Raw genomic sequence first — 25720 nt, 5'->3', positions numbered from 1 at the left:
GAGAAAAGTGTGTTTGTAAGAAGATGACATCTAGATGTGTTATCTATTTTTAATTGCAATGCAGTTGAACTCTTTATTCTTTTCATGAACACCACTGCATGAATGGGCTACCTGGAGATAGTCAAAGATTTGGTGACCCACCATCCTGAGTGGTTTTGTTAGCAGAGCCTGCTGACTGCAGACCGGTCTGGCCTTCTTTCTCTTTCTCTGACACTGTATTCTTCAGCGTGGAAGGAAGAACTGAGACCTTAGGAGACCCAGGCCCACTGCTTGGAAGATCTGAGATATCATCTGTAAGGAAAATTATAACAAAAATATTCTCAACTTGTCATTCATCCATCCATATATTCTTGCAGGAAGATGAAAAATGAATCATGATAGCAAAAATCCCCTCGGTGCGGCATTAGCTCAATGTCGTACCTATGCTCCTGCTGGTGCTGCTGGTCCTGGGCTTCTGTGGGATGGTGGGCCGGGCAGCCAGAGCAGGCTTTGCTCCCTGGGGGACCGGAGGTTTGGGACTGAATGGCCCCCCAGGGGAACTGGAGGAAGACGTAGCCCTGAGACGAGGGGCCCGGTCTGGCTTGTTCTCTGCACGGGGAGAGGTCTTCTCTGGAGAACCAGTCGGGGAATCAGGTTTATTATTAGAGCCACTGGAAGACCTGCTTTCTGAATTGGTTGGCTGGGGCTTGGCTACTGACACAAAAAACAACAACAAAGAAATAAGTCAATACAAAAATGATGTATAGATGGATTATTATGTTCTGTAAGAAACCAAACAGAAAAACTTGAACAGCGCACTTCATTATCAAACTAGTGTTCCTGAATTTGAACAGACGCTGCCTCAGAAAGAAGCATTCAAATAATTGAATTGGACAGGCTGTAGGTCCTCGTTAATTATTATTATTTAAAAATATCTGTATTCCTTGTTTATCTCAACAGATGAAACAGCTTACCTGTAGCATTGCTTTCTGGCCTGTCAGGGCTGGAAGACTGGAGGAGACAAGACAACATATATAAATACTTTATGCATTAAGTCAGAAAAGTAAAAACTATTATTATACTATTATTTTGTATTCAAATCTTTTAAACGTATAACTTGATTTCATGAGATGAATCCTAGTAAGCACACATATTGTAAAACATATTTAGACCAATCTCTTATTAAAAATAGATTGGTTGCATTCAATGTCTACAATATTTTTAAGTTTAGTGCTTTGATTTGAGCAGAGATACTACACTGAACAAAAATATAAACGCAACACTTTTGTTTTTGCTCCCATTTTTCATGAGATGAACTCAAAGATCTAAAACATTTTCTACATACACAAAATAACCATTTCTCTCAAATATTGTTCACAAATCTGAAAAAATCTGTGATAGTGAGCACTTCTCCTTTGCCGAGATAATCCATCCCACCTCACAGGTGTGGCATATCAAGATGCTGATTAGACAGCATGATTATTGCACAGGTGTGCCTTAGGCTGGCCACAATAAAAGGCCACTCTGAAACATGCATTTTTGCTTTATTGGGGGGGTCTGGGGGGGTCCGAAAACCAGTCAGTATCTGGTGCGAGGGTTAGGATTAGGGTTATGTTGTGAATCGAGTGGCCCATGGTGGTGGTGGGGTTATGGTATGGGCAGGCGTATGTTATGGACGATGAACACAGGCCACTCGATTCACAACATTACCCTAACCCTAATCCTAACCCTACACCAGATACTGACTGGTTTTCGGACCCCCCCAGACCCCCCCAATAAAGCAAAAATGCATGTTTCAGAGTGGCCTTTTATTGTGGCCAGCCTAAGGCACACCTGTGCAATAATCATGCTGTCTAATCAGCATCTTGATATGCCCAGCTGTGAGGTGGGATGGATTATCTCGGCAAAGGAGAAGTGCTCACTATCACAGATCTTTTCAGATTTGTGAACAATATTTGAGAGAAATGGTTATTTTGTGTATATAGAAATTGTTTAGATTTTTGGGTTCATCTCATGAAAAATGGGAGCAAAAACAACAGTGTTGCGTTTATATTTTTTGTTCAGTGTAAATGTACAGGTAACACTGAAAAGCACCATCCAAACACAAGGGGGCGCCTTTGTGCCAGAAACGCTCAGGATAAAGCTTCCCCTCTCCCACATACAAACACACACTCACTTTGTATTAATGACCCACCTCCTGAATCACACACACACACACACACACACACACACACACACACCTGGAAGCCAGCCAGCAACAAGCAGATGGCAGCTTTAGTGCCACTGATATAAGGTCAGAAAAAAACCCTAATGCTGCAAACACCATAACCCTCTTAGTGCACGCTCACACACACAAAGGGAACTTACACTGTAGTAACACAACACTCTTACAGATGCTAAAAGAAACTCGTATTTCAATGACAGACTCACAAATAGTACACAAAACATACAGTCATGGCCCTTACTAAACTCTGTGCATGTGTGTTATCTTACTTATTCCCCCCTTACTCTATTATGACCTTTCTTTAAAAGAAGGATGTGGGCATTTTAAATAGGAGACATTTTCCCATCACATTTATGTCCTACTTTGCATATTAGCCTTCTTTCTCGTCTTTAATCTGTCCCTTTACTGTTCATGCCTCCATCTCTTCCACTCTGCACTTCCCTCATTTCACCTTGTCTTGTAGAAGAAAATCCTGGTTGTTTGTGTTTTAATGTCAACATGTTGACAGGCGCAATGACTAGCCTGAAGATAAACACATGTCTCAGCATCTGTGCCTGTGTGTGTGTGTGTGTGTGTGTGTGTGTGTGTGTGTGTGTGTGTGTGTGTGTGTGTGTGTGTGTGTGTGTGTGTGTGTGTGTGTGTGTGTGTGGAGGTTTCCTTTTTGTGTGTTCTCCCAGCTGGAATCCACATTGAGTTTTGAATAGAAACAGCCAAGTCGAGGCTGAACACCTACAGCACTTTATTCCTTAAACCAAATCACATGTAATATCTCTCGATAGCTCAATGTCAAATCACTATCATACATTAAAAGCTTAATCCTTATTTTTATAGGGTTTCGGGGAGGATTCACCATTCATATTCGTTTGATATTTTCAGAAATAGTCATAATCATCCATTTTTTTTATAGATATTATAACTTGATTCCATGGTCCTAACATTATTCATTCAAATGCTCAACGTTTTACTGTGATCTTTTGTATTATTATTTAAATTTTTTATTCTATTTTGTCTTTATTTTTACCTTGTGTGAATCCTGCTTTTAACTCTGACCCCGTTGCTGATATAAACGCCTGAATTTCCCTAAGGGGATAAATAAAGTTCCATCTTATCTTATCTTATTCCAACCTTACATTTTTCATGAATTGTTAAAAAGTTGACTATCATTTATTTTGTCATCTGCTGTTTGTGATGTTTAGAAACAACAGCCAAGCGCACTGTGTAACTGTTCCCTGGTGCAGACTCACACCACCTCACCTTGTAGGCTCTCCTCTCCTGCTTGGCCTTCATCTCTGCCAGGAGGCCACTGCCCATCATCTGCAGCGCCGGGTACCTCCGGCCCCCCTGAGGACTCCACCTGCCGTCTAAACACTCCCAGGGCTCGTCCATAGAGTCGGGCGTCCTCAGCTCCTCGGAGCGGTCGGAGCTGCTGCTGTAATCTGTGGGCTGCGAGCGGCTGGAGGCGTCTCTGCAGGAAGACAGGAGTCAGTAGAGAATCAGACTTGTCCATTGAGACTAACTTAGTCAGTGGGGGATATTTGTTCTATACCTGGACCTTGGCTCAAGCGCAGGGCTCTTCAGTGCCACCTTCGGAGAGGACGGCTCCTCAGGGATAGTGGCTGGTGCCGAGGCTGAGGATGTCCCCGGGGCAGCAGGGGTGGCCTGGTTTTTCTCTGACTTGTCTGATTTCTCAGATTTCTCAGATTTCTCAGATTTATCTGCTTTGTCAGATTTAGTGGAACGTTTGATAAGGTTGAGGAATCCACCTTTCTTCTTCTTCTCTCCATCTTGAGATTCTGAACCCTTGGAACGTCTGAGAGGAGACAGAACGAGACAAAATACTTCAGAGATGAGTACCATAATTTAAATGTCTTTTATGAAAAACTAGATTCACTACATATGGAAAACAATCAAGTTGCAGTTTACTCTTACTGTAAGTCTGTCCTGATGTGGTATATGTTATAATTAGAATATTCATACATTTTGGTAAAAAAGAGTTAGGGTAAAACTTTTGGAAAGAACGGATGGAAAACTTAAAAATACAGGTAAAGCATAAGCCTTACTTGGAATCCATCCTGGTGACTTTTGTAGAGAAGAACTCGTCGACACCCTCGTCCACCCTTCCCATGAGGCCATTCTGCTCCCCATCCTGAGATGGAGCGCTGTTGATTTGCTGAAAGAGGACATTGAAGACAATTATTCCATGTATGGACCATCTGAAACACAAAATCTACTGTTTCCATGAGTATTTGGTGTTTAGTCCACAAATGTTTTGTTCTTTCCTGCAAGTAAATAAAATGTAACCTATTTCGGGGCTATTTATGTCTTAAAAAATGAACATATCAATGCAAAGAGGCAGAGCTTTACTCACAGGTATTTTGCTGGAATGCTTTTTCTTGTTCCGGCGGGGTCGTAGTTTGGTGAAGTGCTGCAGCTTTTTCTCCTCCTCAGACGGCAGCTCCACCATCCCTCCTGGCGGTCGGTGCTCCAGTTTGGGAAACATCTGAGATGGAGTTGTTGGAGTTTTAGAACTCTCCTCCACAAGGACAGGGACGTCCTCCAGGGCTCTGTCCAGGTCAAACTCCATCTCTGTGGGTTGGACGGTCATTAGGAGGTTTGTAAGAAGACATAGATTAAATGTTAGTCACCAGGTCAAGTGGCAACAATATTGAGGTATGTCGTATAACATTTCAAATAAAAATAAACAAAAGTAATGGAATGCTTACCAAAGGCACGAGACACCGGCCGAAGCATTCTGCTGTGGATGCTCTTCCTCTTGGTTTTAGGAGTCATCTGAAAGAAGTTAATAATATTTAACACAGATCTGTTAACAAAATATCAAAGCTAGCTATCTAGCTAGATTGTGTCCAGAGTTTATTTGTTTGCTATACTTGATTATATAGAGTGCCAATTTGCACTAATATCAAACTTAATCCTAATAATTAAATATGAATAAACTCTGGAGGGCATTATCTATTATAATTGGTACATCTTATTATATTTATTTTATATACAACTTATTCAACTTTCACACACGGGTAGCATGTTAACAAAGTAGCACATGTTGTATATTATATTGTACTGTGCTCCATATTTACAAGCTGGTGATGACAGGCATAGTGCATCAGTGGAGAGAAGCAATGTAGCCGAATGCATTAAGATAAATAAGCATTTTTCCAACATCAGTACTCGCCAATGTAAATTAATTTACAGAGTGAGGGTGTGAAGAAACATGGGTCCCTCTATACTAATTGTGTCGTTTTTTTAGCTTACCACGATTAAGATAAATAACCGGGATCAAATATATTGTACCATGAGACTGACTGTAGATAAAGCTACAGCACAGAGAGCTGAAGAGCAGGCAAGCACAGTGATAAGAGACAGAAAAGAGAAAGCAGTAAGATGAAAAGAAAGTGGATTGAAAGGAGAGTGTAGAGCGGCAGTCCAGAGTTACTTACAGTGGTGCAGCACAACATCTCCATGGAGCAAAGATGGAAAGAGAAGGAAGAACAGAGGAAAAGAAGAGCACAGAAAGACAACACACAGTAAAGGCTGGTGAAGACAAAAATTAAAGAGATAGCTGGGGTACCGGTTCATTTAAAACAGGAGAAAGTAGAGATAGATAGGACAGGGAGGGATATAAGATGAAGAGAGGGGTAAAACTAGAGAAACAGACAGGACCAGAGACTAAAAGAACATGCAGCTTCCTGTTCAATGCAGCCTGTATTTAAACTCATACTACAACATATCTACATTAAAATGAGGAAGAAAGCAGAAGCAACTATTCCTCTTCTCAAGATACAGGAAATGTTCAAAAAGGTTGAATAAACTTGAATAAACAGTGGTAGGTGAAGTTAATCTTAATTTCTTTCAAATATTTCACTCAGTGTCCTCCCTTCTTTCCTTCTTTCTAGTCCCGGAGAGTATACTACTACACGTACTGTATACATGTTAATGACAAGTTCTTTCCAATTGTCATTCTTCTATCACATAATCAAATCTGACAAGTATTTTGGAAATATGCTTTCATAGAGTACAAATGATATAACCTAAACAGCCAACTATTAAAGCAAACGTTGACTTGAGGAGGTTCTTTAAATGAATGCCAAAATCCCTTCTCAATTGTCTTTAGCAAATTTAGATTTTCCTGAAGGACTTTTTTTCAAGTAGATATTAAGCTAGGTGTAATTGCTTCTTTCATTCCTCTCATACAACTAAATGTGCGTTCAGGGCGCTTGGATATACATATTTTTTGTAAATCAAGTTCCTTGAAAAACAATTGATAAATAATAAACACTGGACGGTTAAACACACATTTCCGCCCAATCCTACCATGCAGGTCTCCAGATCCTCCAGCCTCTCGCCCTCCAGAATCTCGGTCGATGCCCGTTTAGGAATCTTCTCCTCTGGGACGTCAAGATCAACGGACCCCTGCTGCATCAAAGGGCGACCTCGCCGCACCAGGTGGTCTGCCTGGGAGGAGAAAAGTGGAAGAAACAGGGAGAAGAAAGAGAGAGAGAAGCAAACGTAGGATGAGCAGGGAGTTTCAGAGAGATTCAAACTTAATGAACATGCCAATGCAACCAAAACAATTGCAAAACTAAAATTGGAAAAGGTTAATAAATAAGTGTGGATGCAGCTGTAAGAGCGAATAGATTTTCAAATGAACAGTTATTGTTAATAATTCAATGAGCCATTTGAAAGCATTGTTGACTTTAATCTTACCAGAGTGAGTTGGGAAGTGGAAAGAGCTTCCAAAATCTCATCAACAATGCGATCAGACAGGAAGGATGCTAGACTCAGCTTCACCTCACTGACACAAAAAGAGAAGGAGAGTGATGGTGAGGTACTGCAGCAAACCACCTGTGAAATCCAGGTTTACATGTTCTCAATACTATTCAACACACCTGATCTTGTTGATGATATCCACCCCAGACTGCTCCAGGAGGGTTTTGGTGACAAAGCTTTTGGGTACGACCATCTTGGCTGAGCTGGCCTGCATTAGCTCTGGACGAAGAGTACTCCTCTTCATCACATGGGGACACAGAGACTCTGCTGCATCCACCATAGACTCCAACAGAGTCTGGAGGGCGCAAAGATAACAGATTAATATAGGTAAATGTGTGTATGATGTGGGGTTTGATTTAAGTCAATTCCTGGCAGACAGATTGAGGAAATATCTCTTTATACCAGCAAGTAATTTATAACAAATTGTCACTTATGGAAACAGCCTTGGCTTTCTAGTTTAGATTTTATTTATTTTATCTGAACATAGATTTAACCATTTTATATTAAATCACTAAGTAACTAACATTTTTATATTAACTGATTTTCTTTTGGTGCTGTGTGTGATTTGAAGTCATTTCCTTTGCTTTAATGGCTGTATTCACTGCCTGTATGTGGTGCATTTCTTTAGTTTTCCTTGTATTGATTACAAACATACACTGTTAACCACAACTACTGTACATGATAGACTTTGAATTGTTTTAATTGTTAGAATGATATCCAAGGTAATGAGTCAAAAATAAAGTCACATTCAACATTTTGTATTTAAATCCTTTTGTTGTGGCTACCTGCAGCTGTTGGTCCATGACACTGGTCACCTCCCCAGCCATAGACTCCAGTTTCTCCTGGATGGGTCCGGCTGAGGAGCTGTTCACCTCCTCTCTAGCAGCTGATCCTAGGTGGTACAGGTTAGGGAGCAGCTGAGGGGAGCAGAGAGGACAACGAAGGAATTCAAAGGAATGTAGAAAAGCTAAGCATGTAGATAAAATAATTGAATTCACATGAATCAGCAAAGCCTATGGAAATGATGCATCTTCTCACCGTTTTAGAGTTCCTGGCATCTTTGATAAGGTTCTCGGCTGTCCTAACGTCCTCCAATATGACGTCTGTCTCAGAGTTTCTCAGAGAGTTCAGATGGTCCTGCACCTTCACACAGATTCTGTCAATCATCTGAAACACAAGAAAGTTTGTTTTTGAAAGGCTTAAACTACTTACTGTTAGGATACCATATTAGTTCCTAATGAATAAACAAATTAACATAAAGTTCAATGAAACATATCTTCGTCCTCCTCTCTCAATACTAGACAAAATATACTATTGATCTTGTGCATAAAAAGTTAATGTTAAGTAAAAGTTCATGTCCTAATTACAGTTTTTGTTACAATCAGACCTACTAATTCAATAATCACCTGTTGTGTGGTGGTGGTCACGATGCCCTGCTGCAGCCGATAGGCCTGTTCCTGCAGGTACTTTCTGGTTTCATGGTTCCTGTACAGATAACTCTCAATCTGGGGGGGAAACACAACGCCACTGTCATGAATATACATCAAAGTGAAAATGATAAACAGCAACAGTTTTTCCCTAAAGCTGTTGCATAGAGACTTTAAAAGTCCTGTTCACAGGACAGCTGGGGGCACCAATGAGAAATGTAAACAAACCTTTAGCAAGGCATCCTCAGTTTTTTCAGGGCTGGCCTTCAGAGCCTGCGAGGCATCGATGATGGGGATGGGCATGAAACGAATTGTGAAGTTCCTGATGGACACACAACCAGGGGAGAGGACATTATTATTCCACAGTTGGTTCAGATTGAAGAGGAAGTGAAAGAAGCAAAGATTAGAGTAGGAAAATGAAAATCACAATTTGTGGTTTGTAATATTACTGACTGTAGAACAATAGTCAACCAACTGTAGTGAAATGCATCCACTTGTGGTATTTTAGAACACCATAATTTATAATTTAAGTAGTCAATATCTGAACACCTAATTTATTACTAGGATAACTTGCTGTCATTAAGGTTATTGAACCATGACATATACAGTAATTATATGCCAGGGTTCATTACCATTTTTAACGAAAGTGTTCTTGTATGTGTGTGTGTGAGTGTGCTAGTGTGTGCATGTGTGTGTGTGTGTACACGTGTGTATGTGTGTCTGTGTGTGGTAGCATTGCTTGGGGCCCAGCATTTCAGCTTCCGTCACATTGGTCTATTATAGAGCAATGAACTGGGACCATTAGCGAGGTTACTGATCTTGAAATAGAGGTTACTGCACATTATTAATATTCATATCATGATGAAAAGTAAAGCAGAAGGCACAGAGAGATGAAAATGATGGTGTTTGAAGGCAAAGGAAAGGCAAGAGGCCGAGACAAATGTTGATTGATTTTGACCTTAAACGCACACTGATTCATCTTTACTCAGATATTCCTGGCTTCATGGCAAATACAAGCACACACCGATGCACTACGAAAGGAAACATAGTTCTAAAGCAGATTTGACTTCTATATGAACCCGACAGCTCTTTTCCCTCGACTCTTATAGTCAGATCTGGTGTGAACATGGCCTACAAATTACTCTCTCCATCACCTTAAAAAATATTCCTTTGATTTGAAAACCACATAATTACTGTTCTGTTTTTTACCTTCCTCAGCAGCTCATCACATGTCCTTCTATTGTTTGTCTCCTTCCTGTCATCATCTCTCCTCTTACTGTCTAAACACACCTCAAGGTTTCCTCCTGCTCAGCCTAAAGCCAAATGACAACTGAGGTGCAACAACACATCCAATCCCTCAGCAGCTTTCATGTAGCACTCCAGTGTATGTGCTGTTAGATTAAAGGTATAAAAGTGCACTGTAGCCTTTACATGTTGTCAACAGACAGTGTTTATCATACAGGTATACATGTATATGGTAGGCATACAGGGACCCAGTTTACACAGATTCAGAAGGAGCTACTTACTTCTCCAGAGCAGCTGCTACATCCTGGAGCCCCTGAGGACTGGTGTTGTTCCTGTCCCAGATCACAGTCCTGCACAGACAAACACACGCTGTGACACAAGCAAAGAAGGAGCTAATCATTTCAGAGAGAAACCTACAACCACTGACAGAGTAAAGGCAATAGGACACTGTGAAAGTGCAGTCTCATGTTATGTCTTCTATTGTTTCCTATTCAGGTAATTATTCAAACATTAATGAACCATAAAAAAGCATAGATGGGTTTTAGCGGACACAGGGTAAAATAAATGGCAATATATATGTATATAACTGCACTGTTGTCCATTATCATTTTTATGTATGACATTGTGGTTATATTGGAGTAAGCACTCATGCGGCAAGACATTTATGTCCTTTTTATTAGTTCACACTTAGTTTAACCTCTATTATGTAGTATTTAAAGACAATATATTTTATTTAAGAAATGGTTCGTCACTTAAGGTGTTTTAAATAGAAATAAGTGTTTTAAAATGCATTAAAGTCAATAACTTGGTGGTTAACCAAACGTGGATGCTGTTGTCTCAACAGTTCAGTGCAGTTGTAATTATATAAAATATATCTTAATAGAAAAAATATATATAATGTTGCATTATAAACAATAAAGAAATTGCGTATATATCTGGTAACAATAATATTATAGTGTGTTTTAAATGTCTATATAAATAAGGTTTGATTGAATGATGAAGTGTTAACTTTTAAAATGGGATGGTTTCAAAGTAAAGTGTTCCCATTTTATTTTTGTCGAGGTTAAATTATTAAAAGTGGTGTCATGAATTCTCAGCATGTCTAAAACATGTATTCAAAATCTAGAACTGCAGAAGAGCTAGTAAAAGATCAACTCTATTGTTATACTTCTAATTGAAAATCATTTAATATAGCCTTTGACCCCTGAACATGTCCTCACCTGAGTTTGGAGTTGATCTGTAGCGCCTTGGCCAACATCTTGGCTCCCATGTCCCCCATGGCATTCCCGCCGATGTCTAACCTGGTGAGAGAGGAGTTGCTTCCAAGGGCGTTCAGAATGATGGTCAGATCACTCTTCAGCCTCGAGTCCGCTAGAGACAGAGAGGTGAGGGGCTGGGAGGGGAGGTGGGGTTGGGAGAGGAGAAGAAGAAACGGTGTTGGGTTTGTGAAAGTTTTAGGAAAGCAAGACTGCAGTGTATCTTCACCTGAAGGATCAACGAGTTAGAGTTGTTGCAAATATATCAGTAATGATAAAACTCTGTTCCTAGAGTGGCTGGTGACTCAAAAGGGCAAACTCCAATCAAACATTTATCAGTTGATCAAGTGGACTTGCGTGAGACTTCGTTAAAATGTCAGACGCATTATCATTCAAAACAGGGCACTCCACAGGGCAAATTGAAAAATTCAGCTCTGGATCAAGTGGATTCTTTTGTGATGTGAGAGTGATGTGAGGGCTTACAAATGTCCAACTGCGCCCGTCTGTTCACCAGATTTGAGCTGCTTTATGATGCATGCCATTTACACAGCTGGAGACTCCTGGGGGCCATCTTCACAGAACATGCAGAGGCTGAAAGAAGCTCCTCACTGCTTGATTTAAGAGAACCTACTAAAGATTCAGGGCTGCGCCAGGCTTAGTTTTAGGGTCCAATTTTTATTCCAAGAGTAATGCACGAGGACTTTTAGCACCTAAAGATTGTAAGCTGAGGACTCCAACGTCACTAGGACCTGATCATCACCCCAACTCATCGACAAGTAAAACTTTTAATTTTTCAATTGACCTTTTAAGAATGAACCTTAATACATTTTTAATGTACCGGTTGAGCGGAAAAGGGCTCTGTCAGTGTTGCATTATATTTTATTATTATTATAATTCATGCATCAACATGTAAACTGCCGTTTATGCTGTAGATGGATGTGGTTTATTAACTGTCTGGTGGTTTAACTTATTGTCTAACAAAACATTATATTTCAAAGGCTCATTATACATTTTCAAATGTTCTATCTGAAAAGTAACTTGTAACCATGGCAGTCTAATAATGTATCATAGTAAGTAAGTTAGAAAAAGTACAAGTCCGTATAAAGTCATTTTTGAGAACTTCAGTGACTATATGGTTGGATGAAAAATGGTGATCTTAAAAAATAATTGCATTAACAAAATCCAGTGAGAAGAAAACATGGCCATAGTTCAGATAAATCTAGAGAGGCAAAAGCATAAAGCATTGCAACAAACACTCCCAGTGTTCTTTTATGCAGCATTTATAGGCAGATTGTTTTGGCCAGCAATGCATGTATGGAGGATCAGCAATAACATGGTTATTAAGGCAGACATTACTGTTTTATGTCTTGTCTAAAGATGCAGAGAGAATTATTTACGGCTTGAATGTGGTCCTGTGGGGCTCTGAGCAGACATTAAACATGCAAATTTAAATAGGTACAAGTTTATGGAGCACTCGCTGCGGTCGCTTATTCTTTCTCCAATGATGTAGAGTAGAAACAACATCTTTATCACCATGTTTCTGCAAAGTTTCTAACTGCTTAACGAGAATACAAAATAAAAACAGGGGCAAACTAACAATGCCCTACTGTAACACAGAAAACAGGTATACCAATATCATTTGGTAGCAGTATATATAAAGAATAGAAGTACACAATGGCAACATCTGTACAGTATGTTGTTGTGCATAAAAAAGTAATTAAAATGGCTGAAGCTAATTACTTTCAGCAGCTCGGATTCTCAGCTTTTATTATAGACTAAAATTATGAAATCATTACCCTGGCTGTGCATACACAACTTGTTTCATTAAACCTAGTAAATGAGAAAATGTATCCCAAGAGCTGCAAATAAAAGCTGGCCTTACACCAGAGACACATTAATCGCTTTAATGATTGGCTGTGCAATGATGGACAGCTGTTAATATTTGGATGAAACTCATTTATTCTGAAGTGTTTATGCAGCAATAAAACAGTCTTGTCTACAATCCTTTTGGTAGATGACAGAGAAAGAAACTCTAAAATAATCATAATTATTGTTTTCACACATTAGACATTAAGATTGGGCAGTTTTTCTTCTCAATGTGTCGGTAAATTGTTGCAGATTTTTTTCACTAGTTAAACACACCCTTCTACTTCTATCCAAAACGTGTAGAGCGGCAGAATGACGCAAGCACGCTCATTAACACACACAAAATGCACAATTTATTTCCCTTGTCTATAGTATCCATGCACCATAACTTATTTTATCGATAATACCTTTTTTTGGAGCTTTTTGTAAGCAACTACATTCATGCCACACTACCTTCCATTTCTTATTTATTCCTTTCTATCCACCCCTAATGAACATCCTTAGACCCTCTACCTCCAACATCAGTTTTTGGGCCTTTTTCATTAAGCATCCATTACATTTTACCCTCCTCTGCTGCTCTTGTATGCCATCTGCACAGCCAGAAAACCAGCTCGTAAAAATACACTTTTCTTATGGTTCACATAATGACACCCACATACTGTACACTACAAGCACTGAGAGATCAATCCAGCACAGAGCAGCTCAATAGGAACATTAATCTAACACATCAGCCACTGTGGGAGACAAAATATTTCACAGCTCCCATGATGGAGAAAGATCAAATGAGTGAGATGGATTAAGGGACAGAAAGTCAGAAAAGACAGCTAAAAGCCGGAGAAGATCCCTTTATTTCACTACAGGTTTTCTGAACAAAGGAAGAAAAAGTACAGCTTATCGGGAATTTTGGAATGCATAAAGAAAATCAATTTCTGGACATTGATAGATACAGGGAGGACAAATTAAAGGATGGAGGGAGTGTTGAAGCTAAGCTTTTAACTCTGGGTAGTTTTGGATTCTGAATTTAGACGGTGATCAGCATACTGTAATATGCAAGATAATGAAAAGTTATTGTATATTCAAGTTTAAATAATAGGGTAAAAATAATGAGATGCTTCTATAATTCGCTCTTCTTTGGTGGTTTTGGTGAAAAACCACATGGTTAAATGTGATACTTTATTGATCACAGTAGGGTGATTATATTAACACCACCCCGTGATGGAGGGTCAGAGGTCAGTTGTAGAGCAGCTGGTGGAGATTCAGTGAATTGCTTCAGCTGGATGCTGCCTGAAACATCATTTGACACTGAGGCATCTGTTCGGACACCGTTTATCTTCAGTCCCAGACAAAAGCCAGACAGAGAAGGAAATTAAAAACACTCACCGACTCCTCTTCCTGAATCATGTGGACCAGGCTGTCCAGCACTGGACCAAGGTTTCTAAGAAATAGAGGAAAATAGACAGTGTGGACATGATAATTGGACTAAAGTGCACAGATTTTCTATATTTAATCTACATAATAAACATTTTCTAGATTATTTTGTGGAACATCTTGGAATAAAGCATACTCTCTGGTCCTCTTCGCCATGTTACTTAACTAAGTGGACAACTATCCTCAGTAAGGATATATTCAGTGCACAGTACAGTAGGAGGGAACTTGTCCTGTATTCTTACTTGGACTTGATGCTGGTAAAGTTCTTCCCTAGAGACAGGTGTCTGATTGATCTGTTTTTAGCCAGCCACACCAGCAGAGTGGCCAAGTCCGAGTCCAGGCCTGGAGGTAGAGAAACAGGTTAAAAAAGTAAGAAGGTCAACATTTAGTTAGCATGAGGTTAGGGTATAAAAGTTAACTTATTATATTGTACAATAAATAAAATACCACCATACCATTGTCAGAGATGTCTAGACTAGAGATGTTTGGGATCTCTGCAATACAACCTTCAAGGATCTGAGAACCTCCCGACCGCAACTGGGAAGACAGGGGGGAGAATTTTGAACAGTTTTACACACATCAAGTATGTTTGAGACCTTGGTAGAGTGTGCTTTTAGAGATGTGTCTGTTGTTTGTGTTTGTTTTTAGTGTCAGGATGGAACCCTTGTCTTTTTCTCTGCAAACAGAATCTACCTACGGGTACAAATAAATAACCTGAACCTGAACCTGAACATTTAAAACGAAAATGTGTGCGCCAGACTCAACATGCATTTAGTTTCTCAAACACCACTTAGAATAGAATCAGGCAGGAGGGACTTATGAAGAGGGTTTGGTGGTTAGATGACTAACATGCTGATGGTAAAAGACACAATAAATAAAAACACACATCATCCAGAATGAGAAACATGAACCCTCGAGAAAATAGGATCAGCAGAAAAATAAAGCATCTGCCAAAACACACATGCTAGGAGTGAGAAGTTAATTAGGAAGAGTGAGCACATATGTACTTAGACAATGGGCAAGCTTACAGAAGCATTAGGGGAAGGAGAGCAGTGTGTCAGAGCCATGCCAACATTTACCAGCAACAAACCACACAGATGCTTAATGATCATCACCAATGACACACACATTTGAACAAACACACTCAACAGGAGTCACATTCGCGGTGCTTATTTAGCATGCCGTCAGCCCAGATTTTATGCTGCTTCCACCAAACGCCTCATTAAGACCTCGAAAAAGGATGGAACGCATCATTTCCCCCGCATCTTCAGCTTGTGAAGATTTCTATGGGAATCTGGAATTGGATTTCCTGTGTAATTTGTATTCATGAGTTATCTTTAGCAATCCCATTGAATCTTCAGCAAGCTGCCTTTTTTGTTTCGAGCTGAGGAGGAGATGAAGGTGAGGTGCTGGTGTGTGAGACATGCATGTGTGTGTAAGAGTTTTTGATGAAATAATTAGGGACAGAAACTAAAACCCTCCCTCCTGCAGGCCCCTTGTCATCTCTCCCCCTCCACCCCCGCCTGCTGTCTGCCAAGTTTTCCATTACAGAGCCTTTTAACTGTGTCACCGTTCTGTCAAATGGTATTGAGTGGCTCCTAAAAAGCTGATTTCATTCAATGAGTGTTAGCTTCAAACTATTAAAAGAAATACACACTTCAAACTTTAGCTGACAAAGGCAATTACACAAATGCTGCCAATACTATTAAAGTAAACGAATGAAGAAAAACAATCTAGAATATTAACAATTGCCCCTTTGAAATCCACTGGCCGCAGTCTTTTGATCACTCAGGCTCACTGTATTTTACAGCAGTACAGTTTGGCTATGTTACCCAGTAATTGCATCACTGTGTGCATTAAATGTTACAACAGCTGTGGGATCTGCTGTAGGTCTACTCTATTCTGCACCGGATCTAACAAACCCCCTGATATGTCTCGGTGATAAATGTAAAACACGCTTATCCTTAATGAGAGGCTTGAAATTCACAGCTGTCACCAGCAAATGATCCCTCACAAGCAAGGTACAAATTATAAGATATCTTGGTTTTAAATAAAATGATTTATGAGGGAAAACTACTGCACAATGTGTCTCTGTCAGTCTTACCTCACAGCAGCTGAGGTCTAGAGTCACTTCCTTTAGGTTCAGATTACTGGCCAGGCCAAGTAGGAGAGCTCTAAAATAAAAAATGTAGTTAAAGAATATTATAAAAAGATAGTAGATGTATCATTTTGACATTTGAGAAAAGGTCATTGTGTAACTAAATGTTAAATAAAAGCATTAATATAGGTTTCCATGGTTGCCTTTGTCACTGTCAATACCTGAAGTCCAAAACAAGATAATACAACTTGTATCAAAACCCATTAAACGTTCATGTATTGCAGATAAAGCTGCAGGTGCTGTTCTCTGATATAGGCAGACAAGACAAGGGTTTATTCTTACCGTACCTGAAAGTCTAAAAATGCAAAGCTTTACATAGGGATATAGGTAATAAAAGACAAGGAGGAACAACATGAACAGTCACAGAGAATCTGGGGCAGGAGCTCCTCAGACACATTAAATGTGAATGAATTGTTCTCTCACTTGAGGGCCTCTGGCGGCAGCTTGGTTCCTGACACGTTGATGGAGTTCAGACACACAGCGCTGCTGAAGAAATGCTTAAATGATGGTGGAACCTCTTTGCCTTTCCTACAGAAACAAAAAGAAAGCAAGAATCAAAATAATGCAGATACAGTAATTTCTTAAAATACAAGATAATGCTATTCAGAAAGCTCTCTTGATCCAACACTAGAAAAGGCAAAATGATAACCTGAAATTTGGGCATTGAGCTTCAAGTACTCTTGCCATATACTAAAAACCTCAGACCCATTGTAGTTTTTATCTACTGTCTAAAAAACGGTTTAAGCTCCACAAAATAAGGTCTTTAGAGGGTATAACTCAATCCCCCCTCCCATTCTCTCCTCCCCTCTACCCTTGATGAAGTCCTCAATTCCCAAGAGGCACACTGGTAACAGAGAGATAATGATGGGAAAAAAAAACCACCCACCACCCATCTGTTACACACACACACACACACACACACACACACACACACACACACACACACACACACACACACACACACACACACACACACAATTGTGACAACCCTCAGACTCCATTTGATATTTTGACAGTACATTGAAGGAAATAGCAGAGGAAATGAGCAGTGGGTGAATACAGGAAAGAAAAGGATCATAATGTAGAGTGAATACATGCAAAGTGAAAAGAGTATGCATGGTTCTCATGGTTGTGTAAATGTTAAGCCTAAATCAGTGTCACGCTATGTTGAGGGTCATATTTGTATATGCCACAAGGAAATGTATCCAAATAAACTCTTTAATATTTAATATTTATCTGACATCAATCTCATAAAGTGCTGCTATCATCCAAATGTTTAGGATATGTTTAAGAGACAGACAATCTGTATGCATGCATGGATCTCAATTGAATAGTAAGCGTAATATCGACAATCTGGGCGTACAACTGCTGACTCGCGTTACGTTTGTCACATGGCTGACACACTGAACTAGCAGTAAATCACTGCATGACTGTCAAGTGACTGACATGACAAGGGTAGACAGCTTAGTGAAAAAGGAAAAAGGAGAGAAATAACAGATGATAAAGAGACAAAATATTCAACAAATTGTAGTTATATTTAACTGGTCAATGATGCTTCTGCTTCAGCTTCAGCAAACCAACATTATTTAGATCTTTTCTTTTTGCTCTGAGCATTGGAGGCTTTTACAGTTTGGATTAGGGATGGTGCCTTTAACTAGACGAGCGGGGCTCAGTTTAAGCAGCGCAGCACACTCACAAACCCTACGCTGTGAAATATGATAGCTCTTTATCGATTGCCTGAGACCAGAGCATGTTTACAGAGGGTCCCTAAAGATGGAACCTTTCACATTTACTTCGGATGAGAACCAAAACCTGCGAGTGATTGCAGACAATCAATCAAAAAATGTTACAAGAACGACTACGAATGCCCCACATTTTTTTTTTACAGAAGAACAATCAATCCATTTAAAGCATTTCATCAAAGGCAATTACTGAAGAAGGATTTTTGGACTTAATTGATTGAAGTAAAGTGGTCTAGTATGCAGCATTTATGCAAATGAAAACATGCAACACTCACACATTACAAATACATCCTTTCATCTTGCTCCCTCTCACTCAGTGTTAATAGGGCACTAATTAGGTGCCAATAGCATCCCTGCACTAGGTGTGATCAGATTAGTGAAAGATGTGAATTGCATCGGATCATAGGGGGGCACGTCAACTAAAAGACGAACAGGGAAGCCAGCTGATTACAATGCAATATTTATACATGTTTTTTTGGTATGTTCAATGAATCCAACCAAGACCATTTTAAAATCATCCAGCTATCTTAAGAACTGAATAAAAAACACCTACCTTTGGGTGATAGTGAGGTTTTGGAGAAGTTTAAATGCTTGAGCCCCATACCAAGTTTGGCAAACTGAGCACCCAGGGAGGAGATACCTACAGGAAGAGAGAGGAAACAGATTATATTTATAGTGGCTTTTGATCCGACAAAAAAGTACACCTTCTTTAAAAACACACGTTTAAATGTCTAAGAAGGTAAAATGACTAAAATGATACAGTAGGTTTTTTTTTTTTGTTGGCTAAGAACACATTCAACAAATGATTGTGCTACATTTAACATGATAACAAATAAGACAGAGATTGGTAACTCTCAATCTTGGGTTGACTGAATATTTGGTGGAATACATGTTTAATTCATGTGTCCTCGATTGACTGAGAAACCTTAGGAAAAAGAGGATGAAATATTAAACCGGTTGCACTCAATGCAATGTCACAAATCAACCTTAAATGTCATACTCTGTATTATGTTGTCTATGTTGTATAATGTTGCATTCTTAAGCTAAATCTGCTTTATGCATTAAATATTTCTCTTTGGCGCGTTACCCTTCTCTAAAAACACAGTACAGTGGAGAGTATAATAGATGAGTACATTAGACTGCATTAGAGCAGATAGCCTACCTCTGTCCTCCAGTGGGTTGTTGGCAAGATTAATGGTGGTGAGTCCTGAGCTGGGGTTGTGGGCCAGAGCAGCTGCTAGCTTCTGGGCAAAATCACTGCAGAGCGGGAAAGAGCATGTCCATTAGGTGTTTATGACCTATTTATTTATAAATGATTATTATTATGTTATATATAATTTATTTATCAAACGTTTGACGGCATAAATATCCCTCTCTTGCCATGGAAGATGTGAATATGGAAGTTATTTGAACTTGACACAGGAGGAAAAGCACTTACTGAACTTACTTACTGCTACTTTGCTAAGTTTAACATTTCAAATCTTGTAAATTAGTATTGTATTTTGTCATACTTGAGAGAGCTCTGCCATTACTTTTCTACATTATGAGTTAACTGGCCTAGACATGTTAAGTGTAATAATTAGAGGATTTAATAGTTTTTATAATCTCACGTTTTGAGTCCTGCATTGTCCAGAACCAACTCTTCCAGCCGACTGGAACGAGTCACTACCCGAAGAATCTGCTCACACACATCTGCAGACTGAAGACACACACACAAAAAACGAAATAAATGTTGTGCATATACTTTACTCTAGCTTTTGTGATAATGCTCGATACAAATTAAAAGTAACGGTGAAATGAAAGGTAGGACATATAATGTTACATATAATGAGTCTCACACTGAGCAATAAAGTATATCTTAGCTCAAGGATCTGTTAATCAGAAGCATACAAAATGAACTAATTAACCGAACCAGCTTCTAGGGTTATGAAGCAGTTTTATCTAGAACAGCAAAGCCTGGATGGAAACGTTCAAGGTGAGAGAAAACACAGAAATGTACTTTTGGGAACCATAATTCCCGCAAGTGTTGTTGTGCAGAATGCTGTGAAACTACTCTGAAAAGCTTTTCATTTATGCTAATTAAAAGAAGCTAATTAAAGAAAAAACAGCATACGAGTGGATTCTGTCTCTTTTGCTTACAGACCGTTTATGCGTGACAAGGAGGACACTGTGGACTTTAGACACCGTAGAGGGAGAAAAGTTGTTTCGCAGGACAGAGAGTCGAGGGAGCAAAGGCACTCATATTTAGACGAAATGAAAAATTCAACAGTTTGCGCCACACCTAAATGTTCACTGACCCAGTTCACTGTGGCGCTGTGTCATACTCAAACTTAAAGACAAATACTGTGTGCCTTTCTGCAGTATTTCTATTTATTGACGTTACTTATCTTCACTGATTACCAACACAAACATTAAAAGGTCCCATGTCATGGCCATTCCTACTGATCATAATTCCATTGTTGAGGTCTACTAGAATAGATTTACATTGTTCAATGTTCCAAACTCACATTGGTTTCTCATACAGCATCTCTGTATAGTATGTGTATTCACTCTCTGTCCTACACGCCTTGTTGGAGCTTGTGCCCCCCCCCCCAATCCCTATGAGCCCAGTGTGCTCTGATTGGTCAGCTCGCCCACTCTGTTCTGATGAGTCCACCACCGTTACAGCGGAACATCAGTGATTATGTGTTACAATGGCGTTTGTTAGCAACCAGAAAATGACACCAGTAATGACAAACAGATGAGAATGCTGCGTGGGGTCTGGGTGCCGTGTTGGCGGGACGTTGCGGGGCTCGCTGCTCCGCCCTTTGAGGCTCGAGGAGCGGACAGTGTGAGCTGTATTACTAGTGTCGTTTCCTGGTTGCTGCGTGGGGTCTGCGAGACAGCGAGACACCGCGGAGCTCAGCCTGAGCACACACTCACAGCCAGGCTGAGTACATAACACACAAGGGGACAGGTAATAACCGGAAAAGCATGACATGGGACCTTTAAGCAAGATGGAAATAGAACTGTACTGAACCCTTGTCTGGTTGTGACTCTTTGTAATTGACATTCATGCTATAGGGGCAGCCAGGCGCCTCAGTGTGGCCAAAACACTGGACACATTGTCTTACATTGTTATCTACAGTGAGGGGGAGAGAAAACGAGAGAGGGGATGGAGAGACAAAGAAAGAGAGAGATGGAAGAAAGGGACTGTTGTTCACATGTTTATTCTGTGAAACTGTGAGTATTACAGAAGTGGAATAAGAATAATGGAGGGCAGCGAGGGATGACACATAACACAGAAAAAGGACATATGAGGGTAGTGAGGGATGAAATGAAGAAAAAGAGGGGAGAGAGCTGTCAGTTGAGCAGTAGCAGAGGGAGAAAGAGGGAGATAGGCAGCATACAAAGGAGGCTGTATTTTCACAACAAAACAGTTGTGGATGGCACAGTGACAGCATGTGCAGCCAACATTTTCCAGCCATTAAATAAGAGCCGTATCATGCAGTGCTTCTGACCCTACGTCCTGCTGAAATACATCACACGCGTCCACACATGAACATGCTCACACGCTGTGCGATTATGAGGTAATCAGGAGGAGAGTCCTTTCATCACTGCCCTCCTCTCCTCTTCTTCACCTCCTCTCTCGTTTTCAGCTCAGCATCTTGATTAGACCACAAGACAAACAGCCTGATTGAACTGAGGATGAGCAGCATAATCCCTCGCTGTGAGAGCCGGCTGTGTGTGTGAGTGTTTGTGAGGACATGCGTGTAGTATTATCCAGTCCACTGCGCTGAGAGATTGTTTATCTACTTGATTTAGATGGTTGGACTGTATTTTATGCTCAAGGCTTCTGCGCTTAATGTTTCATATCTCTTCCTCTTTCACTTTCTATTTTACATCCCGATTTTGATCCATATACTTTTATTTTAGATACTCCCGAGTGCTCACAGTCAAACATAAACAATAGTTCAGGCTCAGTGTTGCCCTTGAGTTGAACTTTACCATGCCAGAGGATTTGGCAGGAACACCCAGTGATTTACTGCTAGAGATGACGTGCTTTTTTCCAAGCTGGAGATGTGTTGTTCCTCTTCAGTCCATTTCCAGGTCTGGCTTCTCTCTAGAACTGATCTCTCTTTCCTGATACTTGCTGACTCACATCCTTATTCACGTTGCACCTCACCCATTCACCCTGTCCACTGACCTGTCCACTGGCCTTTATGTATCTGTCTCACTGATCTGTTTGCTGTCATCACTCTCGGTTCCCTTTCTTATATTTCTTTCTAACTGTTTCCATTGGCACAGGATCAAAGACAACTCACGCTCCAGAGCATATCATTGCATCCCTGGATTCATTGTTATCACTGTATTAACATGCATACATAAAACAAGGGGAACATAGAACAAAGTTTCCAAAGAAACCAAAGAAAAACTTTGTTTTGCATCAAACAGTAACCAAATAAGAAGACAAAAGCTGTCCCTTTGCATGACAAACAAAACATAACCAATGTCCAAAACAGAACAAGTGGTATCTATGGCTGGACACACTACTTTGCATAAACCTGCACTGACACCTTCCAAACACAAAAACCTTAGGGCCCATTATAATACACAGTAATCTGGGATAGAAAGGGCACACGTTGGCACATGTGCCTGTGTGAGTATTTGAGCCTAAATATGCACATGGCACGGTAGGAGGCAGGATTTTAAACTCAATACAAAAGGAATTGTCTGTGACGGAGAAGTGAGATAATTGTTTGGACTGAGGAAGCTGCGTGTGTTAATTGCTGAGACTGATCGAAGCGTCGAGACGGTGAGTTGGTAATGGAGTGCTGCAGGGGGGCAACAGCCTGAGACATCGAGTCCCTTTGTCTCGTTAGGATTAGGAGTCTTATCACACAAGAACATTGGACTGATCCTCAGTCAACAGACAGGAGGGGAAGATGGAGGGAACAAAGGGGAAATATTCTCTATAGGCAGATACTCTCAGATACAGAGTCAGGCACAAGGTTGAGTGAGAGACATGAAGTGTAGTAAACAGAGACAGTGTCGATATATTTTAAAAATTATAATGATAAAATACAATATTTGTTCTACATTTATTATATTTATATAGTATAATAATAATAATAATGATATAGAAAAAGTAGGAATATGTAATAAACAATAAGCAATAGCAACATATATAAAGCTTTTCCAAAAACTTGTAACAGGATCCATCATTCAACCAATTCTCTTCAAAACTAGATTTAGAAATGTTGACCTTTAGTTTCATGCTAGTTTATAACTACCATGACAGGGTTATAACAATGTTAACTTCTTTTGATCTTTCTTTGATTATATATCTCCAATACTTTGGTTTAATAAATACTAGCTAAACTAATTTCCATCCTATCAGCCTCAGCTGTACTATATTTTTAGTGCTTGTTAACACATGTTATCGTTTTATTAGGCTCAACTATAATGACGAGAATGGTTGGCACTGAGCAATACAGAAAGATAAGCAGTGAAAACATGAGCATGTACAGTAAGCATTGTCATTGTTAGCTCGTTAGCATGCAGCTCAGTTCAGCCTCTCATACCTCATTCACACCAACGCAACTCCGGTTCAAGCTCCGTGCTAGAGCTTTTCAGGTTCAGAACCGGTTCTTCGGTTTAGCTCCGGCTCTTTTCACAATGCCCAGAGTCCGACTGGTGCTGCGTCATTGCGTCATTGCGTCATTGTGTCATCGTTTGCGTCATGACGTAACCGTTTGCGTGCCTGCTTCATAAAGCCAAACCGTGCGGAAACCCCTCACAGCTGACACCGACAACAACAACAATGGCCGATTGTGCTCCAGCTTCCTCTGTACCTCTTCAGAAGACCAGATTCCCAGTAGGTAGCTGGTCTCTTCAGTGGACCACTGCTGCTTGTTAAGTTTCTTCATCGTTGTGTACAAACTGGATAAAACGCCGGCTTTTTGTTGTTGTTCAGGAGTTGATCCCGCCCCTGCCCCCGCCTCGACGTAAGCGTGACGTATGTGGTGCTTTTGCTCTGGCCGGACAATTTTTTGGTGCTCGAAATGAAGCGGATTCCGGAGCTAAGAGGCTGCTCCACTGCGGTGTGAAGAGGAAAACCCGGTGCTTTTCAAGCTCCAGCTCCGAACCGGCGCTGAAACACCGTTGGTGTGAATGAGGTAACAGAGCTGCTAGCATGTCTGAAGAGTCTTGTTTAAACAGTGATTCTCCACATATTGCTCAAATAAGCTGGTGTTAGCCTTAATTGATCACTTTAGACACTATGATAGATGGACAGATACTGACAAAGCTATGTCAAAGCCCTCATCCTACTTTTTATTTCATGAGGAAAAATGCAACAGTAGGCAGAAACCCTGCATTAGTGCAGTAGGAGCGTTCAAATAACGATTACCAGAGAGGAGGAGCATGAAGCCCCAATCATGGAGTTTGTTGTGTAACACAACAGTGTGTGTAACACAACAAACATGACAGAGGATCCGCAATTGCCTGGCCCTTAATGGCTAGCTTTCGCAAGACTATAATAACTACGTTTTGGAGTTCTCCAAACGAGCACAGATATGATTAGTGAGCAAACCTGAGAAGGATTTTAACAAAAAGGGGTACTAACCAGTTTGTAATCCTTGGTGGAGAGCTTAGTAAACCACTGGTTAAACTCCAGGACTGCTATTATAGCGACCAGATCCCTGGGGAGGAGCACACAGGAACGAAAGAAAAGGTCATAGCTTCAACTTAAAATTGTTCTTCACTCGTAGCTGCTGACTTCAGTACATTTATATATTAAAAGTAAATCATGTGACACTTGCAATACCTTTCTTAGCTTTTCGTTGTATGGTTATACCAACAACATTCTTTGTTTCTGTGCCAACACTCACCGGTTCTCCAGATGGCTGAAGTCCTGCAGGTTAAGTTCTCTGGTGTCTTGTGTCAAATAGATGGTGTCCACATCCTGGGAAGCAATCAGTTAACCAGAGTGTTAACAAACATGTCTGCTATCTAAAAAAAATAACCCCATTAAAAATAGATTTCAATATACATTTATACTGTGTATGACACAGAGCAGTAGAAACATAACAGAAGACTCGACCTGACTATATTTATTTCATTTTGGACAAGAAGGAGCAAGAGCATGAGAAAGACCTTGGGAAATTAAAAGATATGAAGGAAACTGGTACTTTATTCATATACAGTTGTCTTTCATATTTATATATAGTCTTTCATCTTCATCAAAGAGCTTTATGGAGTTTCTTTCAGCTATGTGCAGCTATTCTCCAGCCTTGAAACACAGTTGAACCAGGATATGCTGTGCCACTACACAAAATAATGCAAATGATACTGACCCACTGTACTTCTTCTTTGTACGGCAGCCCCAACCAGTCACACACACATCTGTACATCTGAGAAAACCCACCTAAAGAAAAGGATACACAACATTTACAAAAAAAACATTTGGATGAGAATGTCCATATTGCCAAAGACCTGTTTTCAAGAGCTTATGGTGCAAACTGCATGCAATTTGAAACTACAATTTATTTCAACACAAAGGACAATTGCGTTAATAAACTATGTAAAACTACAACACTGTTTATGTAAACTCATTGTAAACTGACTGT

At 40.1% G+C, this 25720-nt stretch overlaps 1 protein-coding gene across 1 annotated transcript in view; it reads right to left on the bottom strand.

The window, feature by feature from the left end:
• LOC104942112 (leucine-rich repeat-containing protein 16A) overlaps positions 1-25720 on the bottom strand; it is a 55939-nt gene that overhangs the window by 3987 nt on the left and 26232 nt on the right. The window contains exons 7-35 of the mRNA XM_010767311.1: positions 25448-25518; positions 24983-25056; positions 24718-24793; positions 19721-19809; positions 19273-19367; positions 18664-18750; positions 18162-18180; positions 16792-16896; positions 16315-16384; positions 14666-14747; positions 14453-14552; positions 14163-14217; positions 10881-11053; positions 9942-10010; positions 8644-8737; positions 8395-8493; positions 8027-8155; positions 7774-7905; positions 7108-7283; positions 6926-7013; positions 6533-6673; positions 4927-4993; positions 4572-4789; positions 4264-4373; positions 3750-4013; positions 3458-3668; positions 954-990; positions 421-693; positions 142-291 (exon numbers count right to left, since the gene is read on the bottom strand). Of these exons, the coding sequence (XP_010765613.1) occupies positions 142-291; positions 421-693; positions 954-990; positions 3458-3668; positions 3750-4013; positions 4264-4373; positions 4572-4789; positions 4927-4993; positions 6533-6673; positions 6926-7013; positions 7108-7283; positions 7774-7905; positions 8027-8155; positions 8395-8493; positions 8644-8737; positions 9942-10010; positions 10881-11053; positions 14163-14217; positions 14453-14552; positions 14666-14747; positions 16315-16384; positions 16792-16896; positions 18162-18180; positions 18664-18750; positions 19273-19367; positions 19721-19809; positions 24718-24793; positions 24983-25056; positions 25448-25518 (3354 nt within the window). The remainder of the gene's footprint in view (positions 1-141; positions 292-420; positions 694-953; positions 991-3457; positions 3669-3749; positions 4014-4263; positions 4374-4571; positions 4790-4926; positions 4994-6532; positions 6674-6925; positions 7014-7107; positions 7284-7773; positions 7906-8026; positions 8156-8394; positions 8494-8643; positions 8738-9941; positions 10011-10880; positions 11054-14162; positions 14218-14452; positions 14553-14665; positions 14748-16314; positions 16385-16791; positions 16897-18161; positions 18181-18663; positions 18751-19272; positions 19368-19720; positions 19810-24717; positions 24794-24982; positions 25057-25447; positions 25519-25720) is intronic.

Source organism: Notothenia coriiceps, unplaced genomic scaffold (genome assembly GCF_000735185.1).
Source record: "Notothenia coriiceps isolate Sejong01 unplaced genomic scaffold, NC01 NC01_scaffold00004107, whole genome shotgun sequence".
NCBI classification, from domain to species: Eukaryota; Metazoa; Chordata; class Actinopteri; order Perciformes; family Nototheniidae; genus Notothenia; species Notothenia coriiceps.
Note: the sequence above shows the minus strand (reverse complement) of the source record. Positions and strands in the feature narration are given on the sequence as shown.